The 17,252-nt window shown below is 44.9% G+C and overlaps 1 protein-coding gene and 1 long non-coding RNA gene across 4 annotated transcripts in view; one reads left to right on the forward strand and one right to left on the reverse strand.

Annotated features, from left to right (window-relative positions):
• The window catches only part of LOC144501208 (uncharacterized), a 136,627-nt gene that overhangs the window by 48,660 nt on the left and 70,715 nt on the right, over nt 1-17,252 (reverse strand). The gene's annotated exons all lie outside the window — the stretch shown is intronic.
• Nucleotides 1-17,252, forward strand: part of LOC144501188 (sideroflexin-5-like) — a 220,688-nt gene that overhangs the window by 32,714 nt on the left and 170,722 nt on the right. For both annotated transcript variants that reach the window (XM_078224621.1, XM_078224630.1), the window contains exon 3: nt 1,068-1,145. In XM_078224621.1, coding sequence (XP_078080747.1) covers nt 1,068-1,145 — 78 coding nt within the window. The remainder of the gene's footprint in view (nt 1-1,067; nt 1,146-17,252) is intronic.

Genomic DNA, 17,252 nt, shown 5'->3' on the forward strand with positions numbered 1-17,252 from the left:
GAATGTGTCTGGATGGTTCCCTGACTTCTGCCCATTGCTGGTTAAATTTCCCAGGGACAGCTGAAGAGCAGGAGCCTTCAGGCCAGTGGCAGATACTCAGTTCAGGTTGTTATAGGGGTCATTATCTGTCATTTTATGCAGCGATTTGAATATTGTAGATGACGCACTGGTCTTGCGCTTCAGTGGCTCACTGACTGTAATGTGGTGAGAGCAAGATGTGAAGAGGCCATTGTTCACAACTTTATGTTTCATACTTTGAATACCTAAAATAAAGTAAACTAAAGTACAGGATCTAAAATGCATAAAATCCAAAATATGGCATGTGACCAGTCCCATACAATATGTTAACTTATTATCGTAGCCATTGCAGTTCAGTTCCATGTGCTCTGAGGGCACTGACTCTGGGCTGAATCTCAAGAGATACCTGATACCTCATCGGAGATAAAGATACAATTGAAACTGCTGTTACGTTGGAAATCCTGTTCTCAGCGGGCAGAGAAATAGCTGTTGTCGGAGAGGGAAGAGTGTTGCATTAGTGCACATTGAGTTCAGGACTGAGACAATCTGTGGGAATTTAATTTTCATACCTGGTGTTCGAAGGCTCCATACTTGGTTCTCAAAATGGGGTTGGAATGGAAGCCTGTGCTGTAAGCAGGTGTGCCACAGATCATTTTCCAAATTGAATATCCCTCACCTCGATCAACAAAAATTTACAGAATAAGTGTTGGGGGAAAATAACCGGCACTTCTCTTTTTCCTTCCATAACATCTATGGTACGTTACTGCAAGAAGGAGATTCCTCATTTCCCCTTCTCTCTCCTCCCCCACCACACCCCTGAACTTTCCCACAGTGAGGGGGAAATACGGGCCTGATGGTAAGGGAAGGCTCAGGTGGCAGGGATAGTGTTTGTTAGCAGTGATTGTTTCCACAATGTGTTACGAGCTGTGATTACAACTACCAACAGAGTCAGTGGTGGCAGCTGGCCCCCCTCAGCAGAATGCGGTTTAAAAAAAAAAGTGATTTGATTCATTACTTTAAAGTATTTTTCCCTTGTTTTTTGTTTTCAGAGTAATCTTAAAGCAGCTGCTCAGCTTCTAGAAGATTATAAACATGGTGCTTCATCCACAGGGGTTACTGACCAGCAGGTAAGTGTCTAAATAGTTGACCCTGCTCTCTACAATCTAACCTGTCTTTGCTGTCTATTATAGCGGTGCTATGGTGGTTCTTGTTCTTCTGAATTTCACTCTCTCATTTATCCCATTCTCCGTGTAGCCCGTTCTGCATGCTCTTCCTCCTCCTTTTGTTCCTCACTCAAGGCCTTTGTTATAATTCACTGTCTCCCAGTTCCTCAAAATTGTGAACTTTTAGATGTTTTTTTTTCAATTGTTCATGGTGGTTACTGATGTTGGTAAAGTTGGTTAGGGGTATTAGTGGGGTAAATACATGGGATTACAGGGATAGGGCCTGGGTGGGATGCTCTGTCGGAGAGTCAGTGCAGACCTGATGGGTCGAGTGGCCTCCTTCTGCACAGTAGGGATTCTATGAAAGCTACATTTATCCTGGTTGCACATGGACAACAGCAACAACTTGCATTTATGTAACACCTATAATGTAATGGAATTTCCTGAGGGGCTTCATGGGAGCATTACAAAACAAAATATGACACCAAGACATGCAAGGAAATATTAGGCCAGATGACCATGACTTGCTCAGAGTTATTAGATATTATGAAGTGCCTTAAAAGAGGAAAGTGAGGTAGAAAAATTGAGAGGTTTAGGGAGGGAATTTGAGAGTTTAGGGCAGACTCGATCTGAAAGCACTGCTACCGGTGGTGGAACGATTAAAATCGAGGATGCTCAAGAGGCCCGAATTAGATTCGTGCAGATCATTGTGGGACTGGAGGAGGTCGCACAATGATCTGCGCTAAAACAAGGATGAGAATTTTAAAATCAAGACATTCCTTGACTGGGAGCCAGTATAATGAGTGCTGGGGTGATAGGTGAGCAACACTCAGTGTGAGCTAAGACATTGGCAGCTGTTTTGGGTGACCTCAATTGTGGGTGACCAGCCAATAATGCATAGCAATAGTCAAGTCTCCAAGTAACAAAGGCATGAATGAAAGTTCAGAGGCCGATGAACTGATACAGGAGCAAATTCAGACAATGTTACAGAGGTGGAAATAGACAGTATTGGGGTTGGCACGAATACCTGGTCGCAAGTTCATCTTGGGATCAAATGTGGCACCAAGGATGCGAACAGTCTGGCTTAGTCTCAGACTGTTGCCAGGAAGAGGGATGGAGTTGATAGCGAGGGAACGGAGTTTGGACAGGAAAACAAAGGCTTGAATCTTGGGGGAGCTATTTACCCATCCAGTACCGCATGTCAGAAAAGCAGTCTGATAATTTAGCAACATGCTGGCACAGTGGTTAGTGCTGCTCACAGCGCCAGGGACCCAGGTTCAATTCCTGGCTTGGGTCACTGTCTGTACAGGATCTGCATGTTCTTCCTGTGTCTGCATGGGGGTGCTCCGGTTTCTTCCCACAGTCTGAAAGACGGTCTGGTTAGGTTCATTGGCCATGCTAATTCTCCCTCCATGTACCCGAACAGGCGCTAGAGTGTGGCGACTCGGAGATTTTCACAGAAACTTCATTGCAGTATTAATATAAGCCTACTTGTGACACTAGTTTTAAAAAAAAACTTTAAAAACTTTAAACAATGAAGGAGTTGAAGTGGCAGCGAGGTAGAGCTGGGTGTCATCAACATACGTGTGGAAACAAACACTGTTTTTGGATAATGTGTGAAAGTGGTAGCTGAGAAATAGGAGGTGGTCAAGGATAGACCTATGGGGGACACCAGAGGTAATGGTGCAGGAGCAGGAAAAGAGCTATTGTGAGTGAGACTCTGGCCATGGTTTTATAAATGAGCATGAAACTCGGTGAGAGCGGTCCCACTCACCTGGACAATGTGCAGGTCTGTAGGTGAGAGTGGAACAATGCATCCCAAGGCCCCCCTCCCCAGCTTACTCCTCGCAAATGTCCAATCTCTGGAAAGCAAGCTAGACAAACTTAAAGCCAGACTCACTTTTCAAAGGGAACTGAGAAACTGCTGTGTGCTCTGTTTCACGGAGAGATGGCTCACTTCTGTTCCGGTGCCCTGCAACCAGAGGACTTCTAAATCCACCGAATGGACCGTACAGCAGCCTCAGGCAAGGCTAGGATAGGTGGGGGTATGCCTTCTAATCAACACCTCGTGGTGCCTCGATGTAGCAGCACTGGTGAGTTTCTGCTCCCCGAACCTAGAATACCTGACGCTTAAATGCCACCCCTGCTACCTTCTGCAGGAGTTCACCTCCATTATCCTGACAGTAATTTACATCCCATCCAATGCGGATGTGAAGACCGAGCTGGAAGAAATATACGCCACCATAAATAGCCTTGAGACAAAATATCCTGAGGCCTTGTTCATCGTGGTTGGGGACTTCAATCAGGCCAAGCTCGAGTGTACTACCAAGTTACCACCAACACGTTTCCTGTTCCACCAGAGGCCTAAGCATCCGAAACCACTGGTAGACAAATATGCCTACCACTCTATCGCCCGCCCACATTGGCAAATCAGACCACAAGGCTGTGCTCCTGTTCCCAGCCTACAAGCAAAAACTGAAATGGGAGAATCTGTCAAAGAAAGTCATGCAATGTTGGTCTGAGGAACTGGATGATCTCCTACAGAATTGCTTCGAGTCAGTAGACTGGTCAGTATTTAAACCTCTGTGACCAGCCTGAACAAGTACGCCATTGCAGTAACTGATTTCTTTAAGTGTTTTAGAAGACTGTGTGCCAAAGAAGCAAATCCATGTGTTTCCCAACCGAAAACTATGGGTGAACAGGGATATCCACTGCTTGCGGAAGTCCAGGTCTGAGGCGTTCAAGTCAGGCAACCCTGACCTGTACAAGAAATGGTAGTCATGATGTGGAGATGCCGGCGTTGGACTGGGGTAAACACAGTAAGAGTTTTAACAACACCAGGTTAAACTGATAGCCAAGTTCCGCACACATGAGGACGGCCTAAACCGGGATGTTGGATTTATGTCACATTATCAGTAACCCCCACAGCTTGCCTCCTGGACTTGCAGGCTGTCCTGTCTGGAGACAATACAGGACCTGTGCTTTATGTAAAGTATATAAAGTAAAAATACTTTAACCTGTGCTTAATGCTCCCTCCACCCACATTGTCTGTATCTTTAAGATCTGGCTGGTTGTAGGGATTCGCATTCTAATCAGTATTCTGTAACTTGATTTTTGTGTCTCTGTACCCTGTTTGAGAGCACATTTCCACTCCATCTGACGAAGGAGCAGCGCTCCGAAAGCTAATGGTATTTGCTACCAAATAAACCTGTTGGACTTTAACCTGGCGTTGTTAAAACTCTTACTATACAAGAAAGCCAGTTATGATCTAAGGACATCCATCAAAGGTGCCAAAAGACAGTACCAGACCAATCTAAAGTCCCAGTCTCGCCACATAGGCTTCCGCCGATTATGGCAAGGTCTGCAAGACATAACAGGCCAAGATATGAAGGCATGTAAAATCACCGGCACCAATGCACCCCTCCCCATTCTATGCCCATTTTGACCAAGAAGTCAGTGAGAGCACGCACCCCACTCCGGAAGCCTCAGACGAACCTGTATCCGAGATCACCATTGCAGACGTCAAAGCAGCCTTCTCAAAAGTCAACCCTCAAAGCGACTGGTCCGGGTGAGATACCCAGACGTGCACTCAGATCCTGCGCAGATCAGCTGGCGGGGATATTTGCAGACATCTTCAACCTCTCTTTACACCAATCTGAGGTGCCTATCTGCTCAAGAACACGACCATCATCCCGGTACCAAAGAAAAACCAAGCAGCATGCCTTAATGACTATCGGCCGGTGGCTCTGACATCCATCATTATGAAGTGCTTCGGAAGATTAGTCATGGCACAAATCAATTCCAGCCTCCCAGGCTGCCTGGATCCACTACAGTTCACCTACCGCCGCAACAGGTTCACAGCAGGCGCCATCTCCCTGACCCTACACTCAACTCTGGAACACCCAGATAACAAAGACACCTATGTCAGATTCCTATTTATTGACTAAACTCAACAATAACACCATTATTCCTACGAAACCCATCTCCAAACTCCGTGGCTTGGGGCTCGGCTCCTCCCTCTCCGACTGCATCCCAGACTTCCTAACCCAGAAACCTCAGTCACTAATGAGAGGCAACAACACCTCCATGATCATCCTCAACACCAGTGCCCCACAAGGCTGTGTCCTCAGCCCCTTAATATACTCCTTATACACCTATGACTGTGTGGCCAAATTCCCCTCCAACTCGATTTTCAAGTTTGCTGATGACAAACTGTAGTGGGTCGGATCTCAAACAATGACGAGATGGAGTGCAGAAAAGAGATAGAAAATCTGGTGCAGTGACAATAATCTCTCCCTCAATGTCAACAAAACGAAGGAGATAGTCATCAACTTCAGGAATAGTAGCAGAGGACATGTGCCTGTTTACATCAATGGGGATGAAATAGAAATGGTCAAGATCTTCAAGTTTTTAGATGTCCTGTCCTGGTCCTTCCAAGCCGATGCTATAGTTAAGAAAACCCAACAACACCTCTACTTTCTCAGGAGACTAAGTAAATTTGGCATGTCCGCTACAACTCTCCCCAACCTTTACAGGTGCACATAGAAAGCATTATTTCTGGTCATGTCACAGCTTGGTATGGCTCCTCCTCTGTCTAAGAAACTACAAAGGGTCGTGAACGAAGCCCAGTCCATCATGCAAACCAACCTCCCATCCATTGACACTGTCCACACTTCCTGCTGCCTCGGAAAAGCAGCCAACGTAATCAAGGACCCCACGCACTCTGGACATATGCTCTTCCACCTCCTTCCATCGGGAAAAAGAGACTAAAGTCTGAGGTCACGTACCAACTGTCTCAAGAACAGCTTCTTCCCAGCTGCCATCAGACTTTTGAATGGACCTACCGTGCATTAAATTGATCTTTCTCTACACCCTAGCTATGATTGTAACACTACATTCTGCAGTCTCTCCTTTCCTTCCCTATGTACGGTATGCTTTGACTGTATAGCGCGCAAAGAAACAATACTTTTCACTTTTATACCAATACATGTGACAATAATAAATTAAATCAGCAGTGGATTTGGTGAGGGATGGTATGGCCAACTGTGTCAAAGGTAGCTGACCAGTCAAGAAAAACAAGAAGGGAAAGTTTACCTTTGTCACATGGGATGTAATTTGTGACTTTGAGAGCTGTTTCAGTACTATGGCAGGACAGAAATCTGGTTCGAGGGATTTAAACTTTGAGTTCTGAACTTTTGTCATCACCATGGTAATGGTGTTGGGTAGGAACTTTGACCCAGTGATGACAAAATAACCTTCCTCGTTCTTCCTGTGACAATATTCAGACTTTAAAAACCCACTCACTTCATCACAACTCCCTATTGTACTATGTTTAAACATGGTGGTTTGCTGCACTGATAGGTCTTGAAAATTCAGCTGTATTTTTCCAAACTTTAATAGGCAGGGGACAAAGAAAATTATTTTGCACAGAATGATTATATGCCAAAAAATCTTTCAATAGCTCTGGGATATGCTGTTAACTTTGTTTTCTGTGAATATTTCCATTTGTAATCAAAAATATTTCATTTATATGGCCCTATCACATACTGGTAGTTGAATGTCTCGGAGTAATTTATGCAATAACTTATTCTTTAAGAACATAAGAAATAGGAGCAGGAGTAGGCCATCTAGCCTGTCGAGCCTGCCCCGCCATTCAATAAGATCATGGCTGATCTGATAGTGGTTTCGTTCCACTTAACCGCCTGCTCCCCATAACCCTTAATTCCCTTATTGATCAGAAATCTATCTACCTGTGACTTAAACATATTTAACGAGGTAGCCTCCACTGCTTCAATGGGCAGAGAATTCCAGAGATTCACTACCCTCTGAGAGAAGAAGTTCCTCCTCAACTCTGTTCTCAACTGACTCCCCCTTATTTTGAGGCTGTGTCCTCTGGTTCTTGTTTCCTTTCTAAGTGGAAAGAATCTCTCTGCTTCTACCCTGTCTAGCCCCTTCATTATCTTATATGTCTCTATAAGATCTCCCCTAAGCCTTCTAAACTCCAACGAGTACAGGCCCAATCTACTCAATCTCTCCTCATAAGCTAACCCCCTCATCTCCTCTATGACTCTATGACTTAGCCCGTGCAGCATTTGCTCCTCTAAGTGTAACATCACATTTTGTGTTAGATATTCTGCTTTGATCAGCTACCTTTGTACTTTGGGTGGGATGGTGAATTGATGGCACTTTAGCATATACACATATAACTTTGTGTTTACTTGGAATCAATTTGAGATTGCCCCAGAATTCTTTCAAGTAAGGACAATATTGGAGCAGTACAGTGGCACAATGGTAAGCACTGCGATCTCACAGCGCCAGGGACCCGGGTTCGATTCCTGGCTTGGGTCACTGTCTGTGTGGAGTTCGCACATTCTTCCCGTGTCTGCGTGGGTTTCCTCCGGATGCTCAGGTTTCCTCCCACAGTCCAAAGATGTGTGGGTTAGGTGGCTTGGCCATGCTAAATTGACCCTTAGCGTCAGGGGAACTAGCTAAGGTAAATACCTGGAGTTATGGGGATAAGGGTTGGGTGGGATTGTGGTCGGTGCAGACTCGATGAGCTGAATGGCCTCCTTCTGCACTGTAGGAATTCTATGATTCTATTGAAAGTGGAGAGAAATTTCTTTCATCCTATTCATGTGGGCTAGATCGGAACCCAGCATCAGAGCTGGAAGAGCATAGTGTGCCCCAGTGTTTAAAGTAAAAATAATAAGGATTATGAATAGTATCATAAAAAATAGGAGCAGGAATTGACCATTCAGCCCATCAAGCTTGCTCCCCATTCAATAAAATAATGGCTGATCTGACTGTGGCCTTAATTCCACTTTCCTGCCACTCTCCCTTAACTCTTGACTCCCTTTTCGATCAAAAATCGGTCTAATCCAAATATCCAGCCTTGGATATATTCATAGAATCCCTACAACGCAGAAAGAAGCCATTCGGCCCATCGAGCCTGCACCGACAATTCTCCCACCCAGGCCTATCTCCGAAATCCCACATATTTACCCTGCTAATCCCTCTAACATAAACATCTCGGGACACTAAGGGGCAATTTAGTATGGCCAATCAAACTAACCTGCACATCTTTGGAGTGTGGAGGAAACCGGAGCACCCGGAGGAAATCCACGCAGACACCGGGAGAATGTGCAAACGCCACATAGACGGTCACCCAAGCCGGGAATCGAACCTGGGTCCCTGGAGCTGTAAGCAGCAGTGCTAACCGCTGTGCCACCGTGCTGCCCACAGCCTCAACCCAAGCAATATTCAGTGACCCAGCCTCCACTGCTCTTAATGGAAGATAATTCTAAAATCTAACAGTCCTCTGTGAGAAGAAATTCTTTCTCTCCTTGATAAGGAAACCTGTGTTATGTACAAGGTTCAGGTGGAGGGGGCTTCTTTATTTACAATGTTAGCCCCTGGTGACTGGAAACATGACATTTGCCAATTTGATTCCACCTGCCCTATTATACGGCTTTCGCTCCCAAGGTTCAAATAAAAGTAGATTTCTTGGTTGTCAGCACCTATGTCAGCTGCAGTGCCCAGGCACCACTGTGGTCAAAGGCATACCTATGTTTCATTCATGTAAAGACCACTGCTGGGAGAGGATGGATAGGGTGCATGGGATCCGGACTGAGCCTTAGCCTATCTAACACCATTAGTTCAGTCAGTTAAAGCAACACAAAGAGAGCACCATGAGACAATACAACAGGAAAGAAAGATTCGCATTTATGCAGCCCCTTTCACAAGCTCAGGACATTCTATGCAATGAAGTACTTTTCAAGCATTGTCACTGCTTGAATTACAGGAAACACAGCAGCCAATTTCCCAGCCTGTGCTGAGTTAGTTCATTTCAACTGCCCCTTAAAAACTCCACCTGATTATTCTTTCAATCAAAGTCCCTCTAAAGTTGAAAGTTCCACCTGAAAGGAAGGAGGGGAAAATCAGTCTTCAAGTGCTAAATAAGCGCTAATGTTGTAAAAGAAAATCGGGCATTGGAAGGAAAATGGTTTGGCATAATTTGTCTTGATAAAGACCAATTTCATCCCACAACACAGACTTGATGAGCTGAATGGCATAATCCTGCTCCCATATCTTATGGTCTATGGGTTGGGGGTGGAGAGGAGAGTGAGCAGAAACATATTTTATACTAATCAAAAATGTGTACGAGCAATCTGGCCTGTGCCCTCAGGTTAAAGACATCTCTTCACAAGGTATAGCTAAAGGTAAAATTAGGAGTGAAAACTGAACTTTGGATTTGCACAATGCCTTTGCAAATTGTCAAACGATTTGTTTTTACTCGAAAAATGTTGGTTTTGAGTTGCATCTTTCGACAGTCATTTGCTGAACTGCCTTTTCCCACCCCTGTTGTTGACACATATATTGGCTGTAAAATCCACCGCGAGCTGCTGAGAGACAGCTCTGCGGTTTTCTTTTTAATATGTTCAGGGTCACAGGCTGTGAGGACTGGAGTTTGAAAACATGTCATGGCCTGCATGCAAGGCTGTCTGAACTGCAGGGAAAAGGATGTGCATGCAGGTAACCAGCATCTGAGGTAGAGTTTTATAGTCTCTGGCTGGTGGGTTTGTAGGCTGGGGGAACCAGTAAAAAAACAAATCCATCTTGCTTGCCCCAATCTGTCAGCATTTTTACTGTGGGGTAGGAACGGAGAGGCCCAGGGTGGTCCTCCTGCACTCACCCCAATTGAGGCCCTTCAGTGGGCAATTAAGGACCACTTCTTACCCGCTCTGATGTTGGGGGTAGGAATTCAGGGGTGGGTAAAAGCCCAGCATGTTATCCTGCTCACGCCTTTGACAGGAAGGTGGAGGGCGCATCCCTTAAGGGCCCCTTTTTCATCCCTCCACCCAGCTCTGTCCTCTACCCTCCCAGGTGCTTCTTCTCCCCCGCCCTCCCCCCTTCACGGGCCTCACCTGCCTTCTCCACCATGAGAACCCCCACACTTACCTCGTCCTGAACTTTGGCACTTAAAATCTGGGGACTGCTTGTCCCAGTTCTGGCCACTAATGTGGGTGGCGCTGTTGGGGACTACACAGCTGCTGACCAATCAGCTGGCAGCTCTCTTGAGGCTGGAGTTCCAATCCAGCCAGCAGCAGAGTCCTCGGAGCATTAAATGGCTGCGGGGCTGCCATGATTGACAGAGATACATTCCCTGCCAACTCTTCAGCTGCTGGGCCCTGCAACCCTCCAATCTGCAAAATCTTGCCCTTGGTATTTTTCACGTCCCAGTGACCATTTCTGGGAGCAGCTCCCACTGGGGATAAAGTGTTATGGTTCAGTGCCTGAATTTCCCTCCTGCACAGCTTTTGTGGGGAAGCTCAACAATCCAACCATTGATGGTGAGTGCCAGAAGCATGTGGCACTGAGCAGCTGTTATGACCAATAACACGGAAACCACCCCTCCATAACATTTTCAACTCTATATAGTTTTTTTAATATACTTTTCCAATTCAATCAAATCAAGTCCAATTCAGAGTCTCAACAAGTTGAGACATTTCCGATCCAAGCTGACAAGACAGGGCCTACACTCCTGTCTTGGGCCTGATCTACATGAGCCAAGCTGATTGGAGTAGGTGCAGACTCACCTCCTCCAACGCTTGATCTCATTTGCATCTTAGCCAAAAGGCCGCGATGCCGATTTTAAAAATTGCTTCAAATGAAGCTTAAATGTAACCTAATGACCTCAACCAAGCGCAGCCTGTCCATACTACACTTGATCTTAGCCAAAAGGCTATATAGTTTATGTAAGAGAGAAAGGTAGTGCAAGATGCACAGTATGTCACTCTCAGACACAGCATGTTTTGCATAAGGTACACCTCACCTCACACGTGAAGTACTAGAACGACAAACCTGAGGACATTGATGGATAAATGTTTGTTTTTCATAAAGATGAGCCATTTCTAGATCAGACTGAGCTATGTTCAGTTGCCAACCCAGCAGGATACTGAGTAAAGTGTTGGTGCTGAAGAGCATGTAATGACAGTGCGTCAAATTTTATGTTTGTGTCTCATAATGTGGCCGCATTGGATCAGAGCAGGGCCGCTGAGAGCCTGAAGTGGCAGAGGACTGATCTGTAATATGATACTTTGCACCTGCAGAATTGTCTTTTGAGTTCAACTGGGTAGAACAGTAAAGATTGTCATTGTTACAGAGCAACACAGGTGGCTGTGTGCAGGAATGGGATGGCAACCTGTCAGTCTCAAATCCCATTAGTGAAGACATTAAGGCCCTTTTGTACGACTACTTAACCTAAACTAGGTGGGAATGTGACCATAAGATATAGGAACAGAAGTAGGCCATTTTTTTTATTCATTCGTGTGACATGGGCGTCATTGGCAGGCCAGCATTTATTACCCATCCCTAGTTGCCCTTGGAGGGAAGTTGAGAGTCAACCACATTGCTGTGGCTCTGGAGTCACACGTAGGCCAGACCAGGTAAGGACGATAATTTCCCTCTCTAAAGGACATTAGTGAACCAGATGGGTTTTTCCAACAATTCACCGATTGGCTGACCTGGTATCATTCTCAGCTCCACTTTCCTGCCTTATCCCCATAAACCCTTGATTCCCGTACTGATAAAAAAATCTGTCTATCTCAGGCTTGAACAAAATTAATGACTCAGCCTCCACAGCTCTGTGCAGTAAAAAATTCCACGGATTCACTACCCTCTGAGAAAACAAATTCCTCCTCATCTCTATTTTAAATGGTGATTCCTCGCTCTGAGATTATATCCTCTGGTCCTCGACTTTCCCACAAGAAGAATCATCCTCTCAGCATCTACCCTGTCAAGCCCGCCGCCCCCCCCCCCCCCCCCCCCCCGCATTATATATTTAAAAGGCTTGCAGGTTGCTTTAAGAGCTGATCACATGATTTGATGGTGATACCGTTAGGGTGTTTCCACAGGCTGCTGTTTTACTTTCAGTTTCATACGTACTCTGTCCAAAGCAGAGAACAGCTCTTTCAATAAAACCTGTTGTGTGTTACTTTGAATCCACGTGTGTAAAACCCAACCCCTAACACACTACATTACAGTAAGAAAATTGGCAGCGAGTAGGGATTTTCTTTCATTGAGAAAAGATCAAAGTAGGAGATAAAATCATTGTGGGTCCCGAACACTAAAAGGGGAGATGCAACAATTTGATTAAAGAATAAAGTGCTAGTGATTAGTAAGTTTGCGGACGACACAAAGGTTGGTGGATTTGCGGATAGCGATGAGGACTATCAGAGGATACAGCAGGATATAGATCAGTTGGAGACTTGGGCGGAGAGATGGCAGATGGAGTTTAATCCGGACAAATGTGAGGGAATGCATTTTGGAAGGTCTAATACAGATAGGAAATATACAGTAAATGGCAGAACCCTTAAGAATATTGATAGGCAGAGGGATCTGGGTGTACAGGTACACACGTCACTGAAAGTGGCAATGCAGGTGGAGAAGGTAGTCAAGAAGGTATACAGCATGCTTGCCTTCATCGGCCGGCGCATTGAGTTTAAGTTTTAAGTTGCAGTTTTATAGAACCTTAGTTAGGCCGCACCAGTAGTGTGTTCAATTCTGGTCGCCACACTACCAGAAGGATGTGGAAGCTTTGGAGAGGGTGCAGAAAAGATTTACCAGGATGTTGCCTGGATGGAGGGCATTATCTATGAGGAGCGGTTGGAGAAACTTGGTTTGTTCTCACTGGAATGATGGAGGTTGAGGGGTGACCTGATAGAAGATTGAGAGGCATGGACAAAGTGGATAGTCAGAAGCTTTTTCCCAGGGTGGAAGAGTCAATTACTAGGGAGCATAGGTTTAAGGTGCGAGGGGCATGGTTTAAAGGAGATGTACGAGGCAGATTTTTTATACAGAGTAGTGGGTGCCTGGAACTCGTTGCCGGGGGAGGTAGTGGAAGCGGTAGTGACTTTTAAGGGGCGTCTTGACAAATACGTGAATAGGATGGGAATGGAGGGATATGGTCCCCGGAAGGGTAGGGGGTTTTAGTTAAGTCGGGCAGCATGGTTGGTGCAGGCTTGGAGGGCCGAAGGGCCTGTTCCTGTGCTGTAATTTTCTTTGTTCTTTAGTGCCAGGAAGACCAAGTAAGAAAAAGCTCTGTCTCATTTTAAACAAAGGGGTTTTTCTGATCAGAGAAGATGAGATTCCAGGCATTATCTGGCATATTTAAAAAGAAGGAATGCTGCTATACAGCTGGGGCTGTTTGGAAAAAAAAATGTCAAGTTAACCGTATAAGGGTAAAAAGGGAAGATGTAAGAAATATATAGTCAAGTTGTTGAGGCCTGCAGGAGAAAGGTCAGGTCAATTCAGTACTTTCAATGAAGATGAAGAATCATGGCGTTCCTACACCGAGCATTTTCAGAACTTTGTACAAGTGAATAAAATTGCAGACATGTTTTTCACACCAGTTTTTCTCAGTACTATGGGATCTAAAACCTACAGTTTGCTTCGTGGTTCATCTAGTAAAAGCAGGAACCAAAACTTACGATGACTTGACAAAGATCCTTGAAGGGCATTACTTTCCAAAGCCACTGATCATCATGGAATGGTTCAGGTTCCACTGAAGTCCAAAGATGTGCGGGTTAGGTTGATTGGCCAGGTTAAAAATTGCCCCTTAGAGTCCTGGGATGCGTAGGTTAGAGGGATTAGCGGGTAAATATGTGGGGTGGGATTGTGGTCGGTGCAGACTCGATGGGCCGAATGGCCTCCTTCTGCACTGTAGGGTTTCTATGATTTCTATGAAGGAATCAAGTGGGAGGCAAAGGTATTGCGCAATTTGTTGGTAGGTTGTTAGAAAATACTCTTTGAGATCGTCCAGTTTGTGGTCTTGAAAATGAGGCCATCCAAAGAAGATATCTTTAAAGAAAGCAGTGGAAATTGTAGTGTCAATGGAACTGACTGCTAAAGAGGATTCACAATTTGCAAGAATGAAGATCCACAAGTTGGGAACTGTTCATAAGAAGTCAAAACAGCAACAAGCATGTCATAGATATTCCAGACCGGGCCATTCAGCAAGTGAATTCTGGAGCAAGATAGTCAATGCATGAATTGTGGAAAAATGGCTCACATTGCAAAAGCTTGTTGGGCTAGGCCAGCTTCCCCGAGAAGGATATTCAGAAGAAGAATCTCGGTACCTTCAAGAAGAACAAATTGCATTCTACAAAAAGAATTTACAAGATGGAAGGAAAGAATTAGAACTGTGAAGAAGAAAATGTCCAGAAATATGATGAAGAGCTCCATCTGAATGTCTTATCCATACAAGGTCAATCACATAGATTCTGGGTGATTCTGAAGTTAAGTGGACAATCTATTAAAAGATAAAGCCACTATAGTCTGAGATGATCAAAGGCTGTTCTCCCCTTTGAGGAGGAGAGCTGGCTGGTGGTGATTTTAACCTGAGGATCACTAAACCTCAGGCGGGAGGCAAAGCTGAAAAGGTGGACCGTCATGAATAACTTCAGACAGTACCACTGTCTATTAGAATTGAGGTTGATACAGGTGCTGCTGTATCATTAATTCCTGAGATTATGTACCAACAAGAACGGAAGCATATTTCTTTCAAACCAACTAATGTGATTTTAAGGACACACACACACACGAGTCATTATGGTCAACGTAGAGTTGAATGGACAAACAGAGAAGTTGCCTTTCATAGAACATAGAACAGTACAGCACAGAACAGGCCCTTCCCCCCACGATGTTGTGCCGACCTTCATCTGAAACCAAGGTCAAGCTATCCCACTCCCTACCATTCCATGTGTTCTCCATGGTTGGGGAAGGTAAAGCTTAACTGGAGTGCTGTCAAAAGATTGGTCGATGCCAAAACAGACCTATAGCACCTTCTGGATAAATAAAAGTGTATTCGAAGAATGGGCTCAATGAAAGGCGTTCAAGATAAAGACTAATAGTCAACTAAAAGTCTCAGCAGGATAAGTGGTACATAGCAGTTACAGGGTTGGGATCTCTGTCTACACTTCCTGCTACCTCAGAAAAGCAGCCAGCATAATCAAGGACCCCACCTACGCCGGACATTCTCTCTTCGGTCTTCTTCCATCGGGGAAAAGATACAAAAGTCTGAGATCATGTACCAACCAACTCAACAGCTTCTTCCCTGCTGCCATCAGACTTTTGAATGGACCTACCTTATATTAAGCTGATCTTTCTCTACACCCTAGCTATGACTGTAACACTACATTCTGCACCCTCTCCTTTTGTTCTCCCCTATGTACTCTATGAATGGTATGCTTTGTATAACGTGCAAGAAACAATACATCGTCACGTGTACTGCGATAGTGAAATGATAAATCAAATCAACTCTCTCCAATGAAACCCGTCCTAGGGCAGGGCACAAGATTCTGCCCGATTATTACAAATTTCTTTTGGCAGTCTATTTGAAGCTTAAAATCTTCATGATTACTCTATTACACTTGTTACATGCAATTCTAATTTCCAGACCTGAACCGCTACCTAACGTAAGGGATGCCACTGCCTCTCGGACCAAAGTACCCAGCAATGTTTACACCTTGAACTCGAGCTTAACAGTTCTGAGCTGAAATCCCTCAGATGCTTGCACTTAATGCAGATGGGGTTGTCTGTGACTCCAGTGCTTTTCACAAACTCCCACATGCTGTAGCCCACCACGTGCCCAATGCTGCACTACTGTTCCAAGGGGGGTAATAAAATCCTGCCAACAGCGTTTTCTACCCCTTGTTGTTTCTTGGCCCCACCTAAATTGATTCTACATCTTAATTTCCTGAGCTAATATTTTTTATTCCACTGTATTTATCCCATCGTTTATTATCAAGGCCTATTCTTTTTGCATTCTGCCAGTCTCCTCTAAAAGTAAAGTTTTGTGGAATATTTAGTTCCCAACATTGGTCAATTTGGAACCACATCATCATAATGGCTATTATATTAAACCATAAGACCGTAAGACATAGGAGCAGAATTAGGCCACTCGGCCCATCGAGTCTGCTCCGCCATTCAATCATGGCTGATATTTTTCTCATCCCCATTCTCCTGCCTTTTCACCATAACCTCAGATCCCCTTATTAATCAAGAACCTATCTATCTCTGTCTTAAAGACACTCAATGACCCGGCCTCCACAGCCTCCTGCGGCAAAGAGTTCCACAGATTCACCACCCTCTGGCTGAAGAAATTCCTCCTCATCTCTGAGGTTCTGCCCCCGATTCTAGTTTTTCCTTCTAGTGGAAACATCCTCTCCATGTCCACTCTATCCAGGCCTCGCAGTATCCTCTAAGTTTCAATAAGATCCCGCCCTCATCCTTCTAAACTCCAACGACTACGGACCCAGAATTCTCAACCGTTCCTCATACGACTAGCTCTTCATTCCAGGGATCATTCTTGTGAACCTCCTCTGGACCCTTTCCAAGGTCAGCACATCCTTCCTTGGATATGGGGCCCAAAACTGCTCACAATATTCCAAATGGGGTCTGACCAGAGCCTTACACAGCCTCAGAAGTACATCCCTGCCCTTGTATTCTAGCCCTCTCGACACGAATGCTAACATTGCATTTGCCTTCCTAACTGCCGACTGAACCTGCACGTTAACATTGAGAATCTTGAACAATGACTCCCAAGTCCCTTTGTGTTTCTGATTTCCTAAGCATTTTCCCATTTAGAAAATAGTCTATGTCTTCATTCTTCCTTCCAAAGTGCATAACCTCACACTTTTCCACATTGTATTCCATCTGCCACTTCTTTGTCCACTCTCCTAAACTGTCCAAGTTCTTCTGCAGCCCCCCTGCTTCCTCAATACTACCTGTCCCATTCATTTATATAGAAACATATAAAATAGGTGCAGGAGTAGGCCATTCGGCCCTTTCAATGTGATCATGGCTGATCATGCACTTTCAGTATCTCACTCCTGCTTTCTCTCCATACCCCTTGATCCCTTTAGTCTCAAAGGCCACATCCAGCTCCCTCTTGAACATATCTAATGAACTGGCCCCAACAGCTTTCTGTGGTAGATGATTCCACAGGTTCACAACTCTCTGAGTGAAGAAATGTTTCCTCATCTCAGTCCTGAATGGCTTACCCCTTATTCT

Source organism: Mustelus asterias, chromosome 1 (genome assembly GCF_964213995.1).
Source record: "Mustelus asterias chromosome 1, sMusAst1.hap1.1, whole genome shotgun sequence".
NCBI classification, from domain to species: domain Eukaryota; kingdom Metazoa; phylum Chordata; class Chondrichthyes; order Carcharhiniformes; family Triakidae; genus Mustelus; species Mustelus asterias.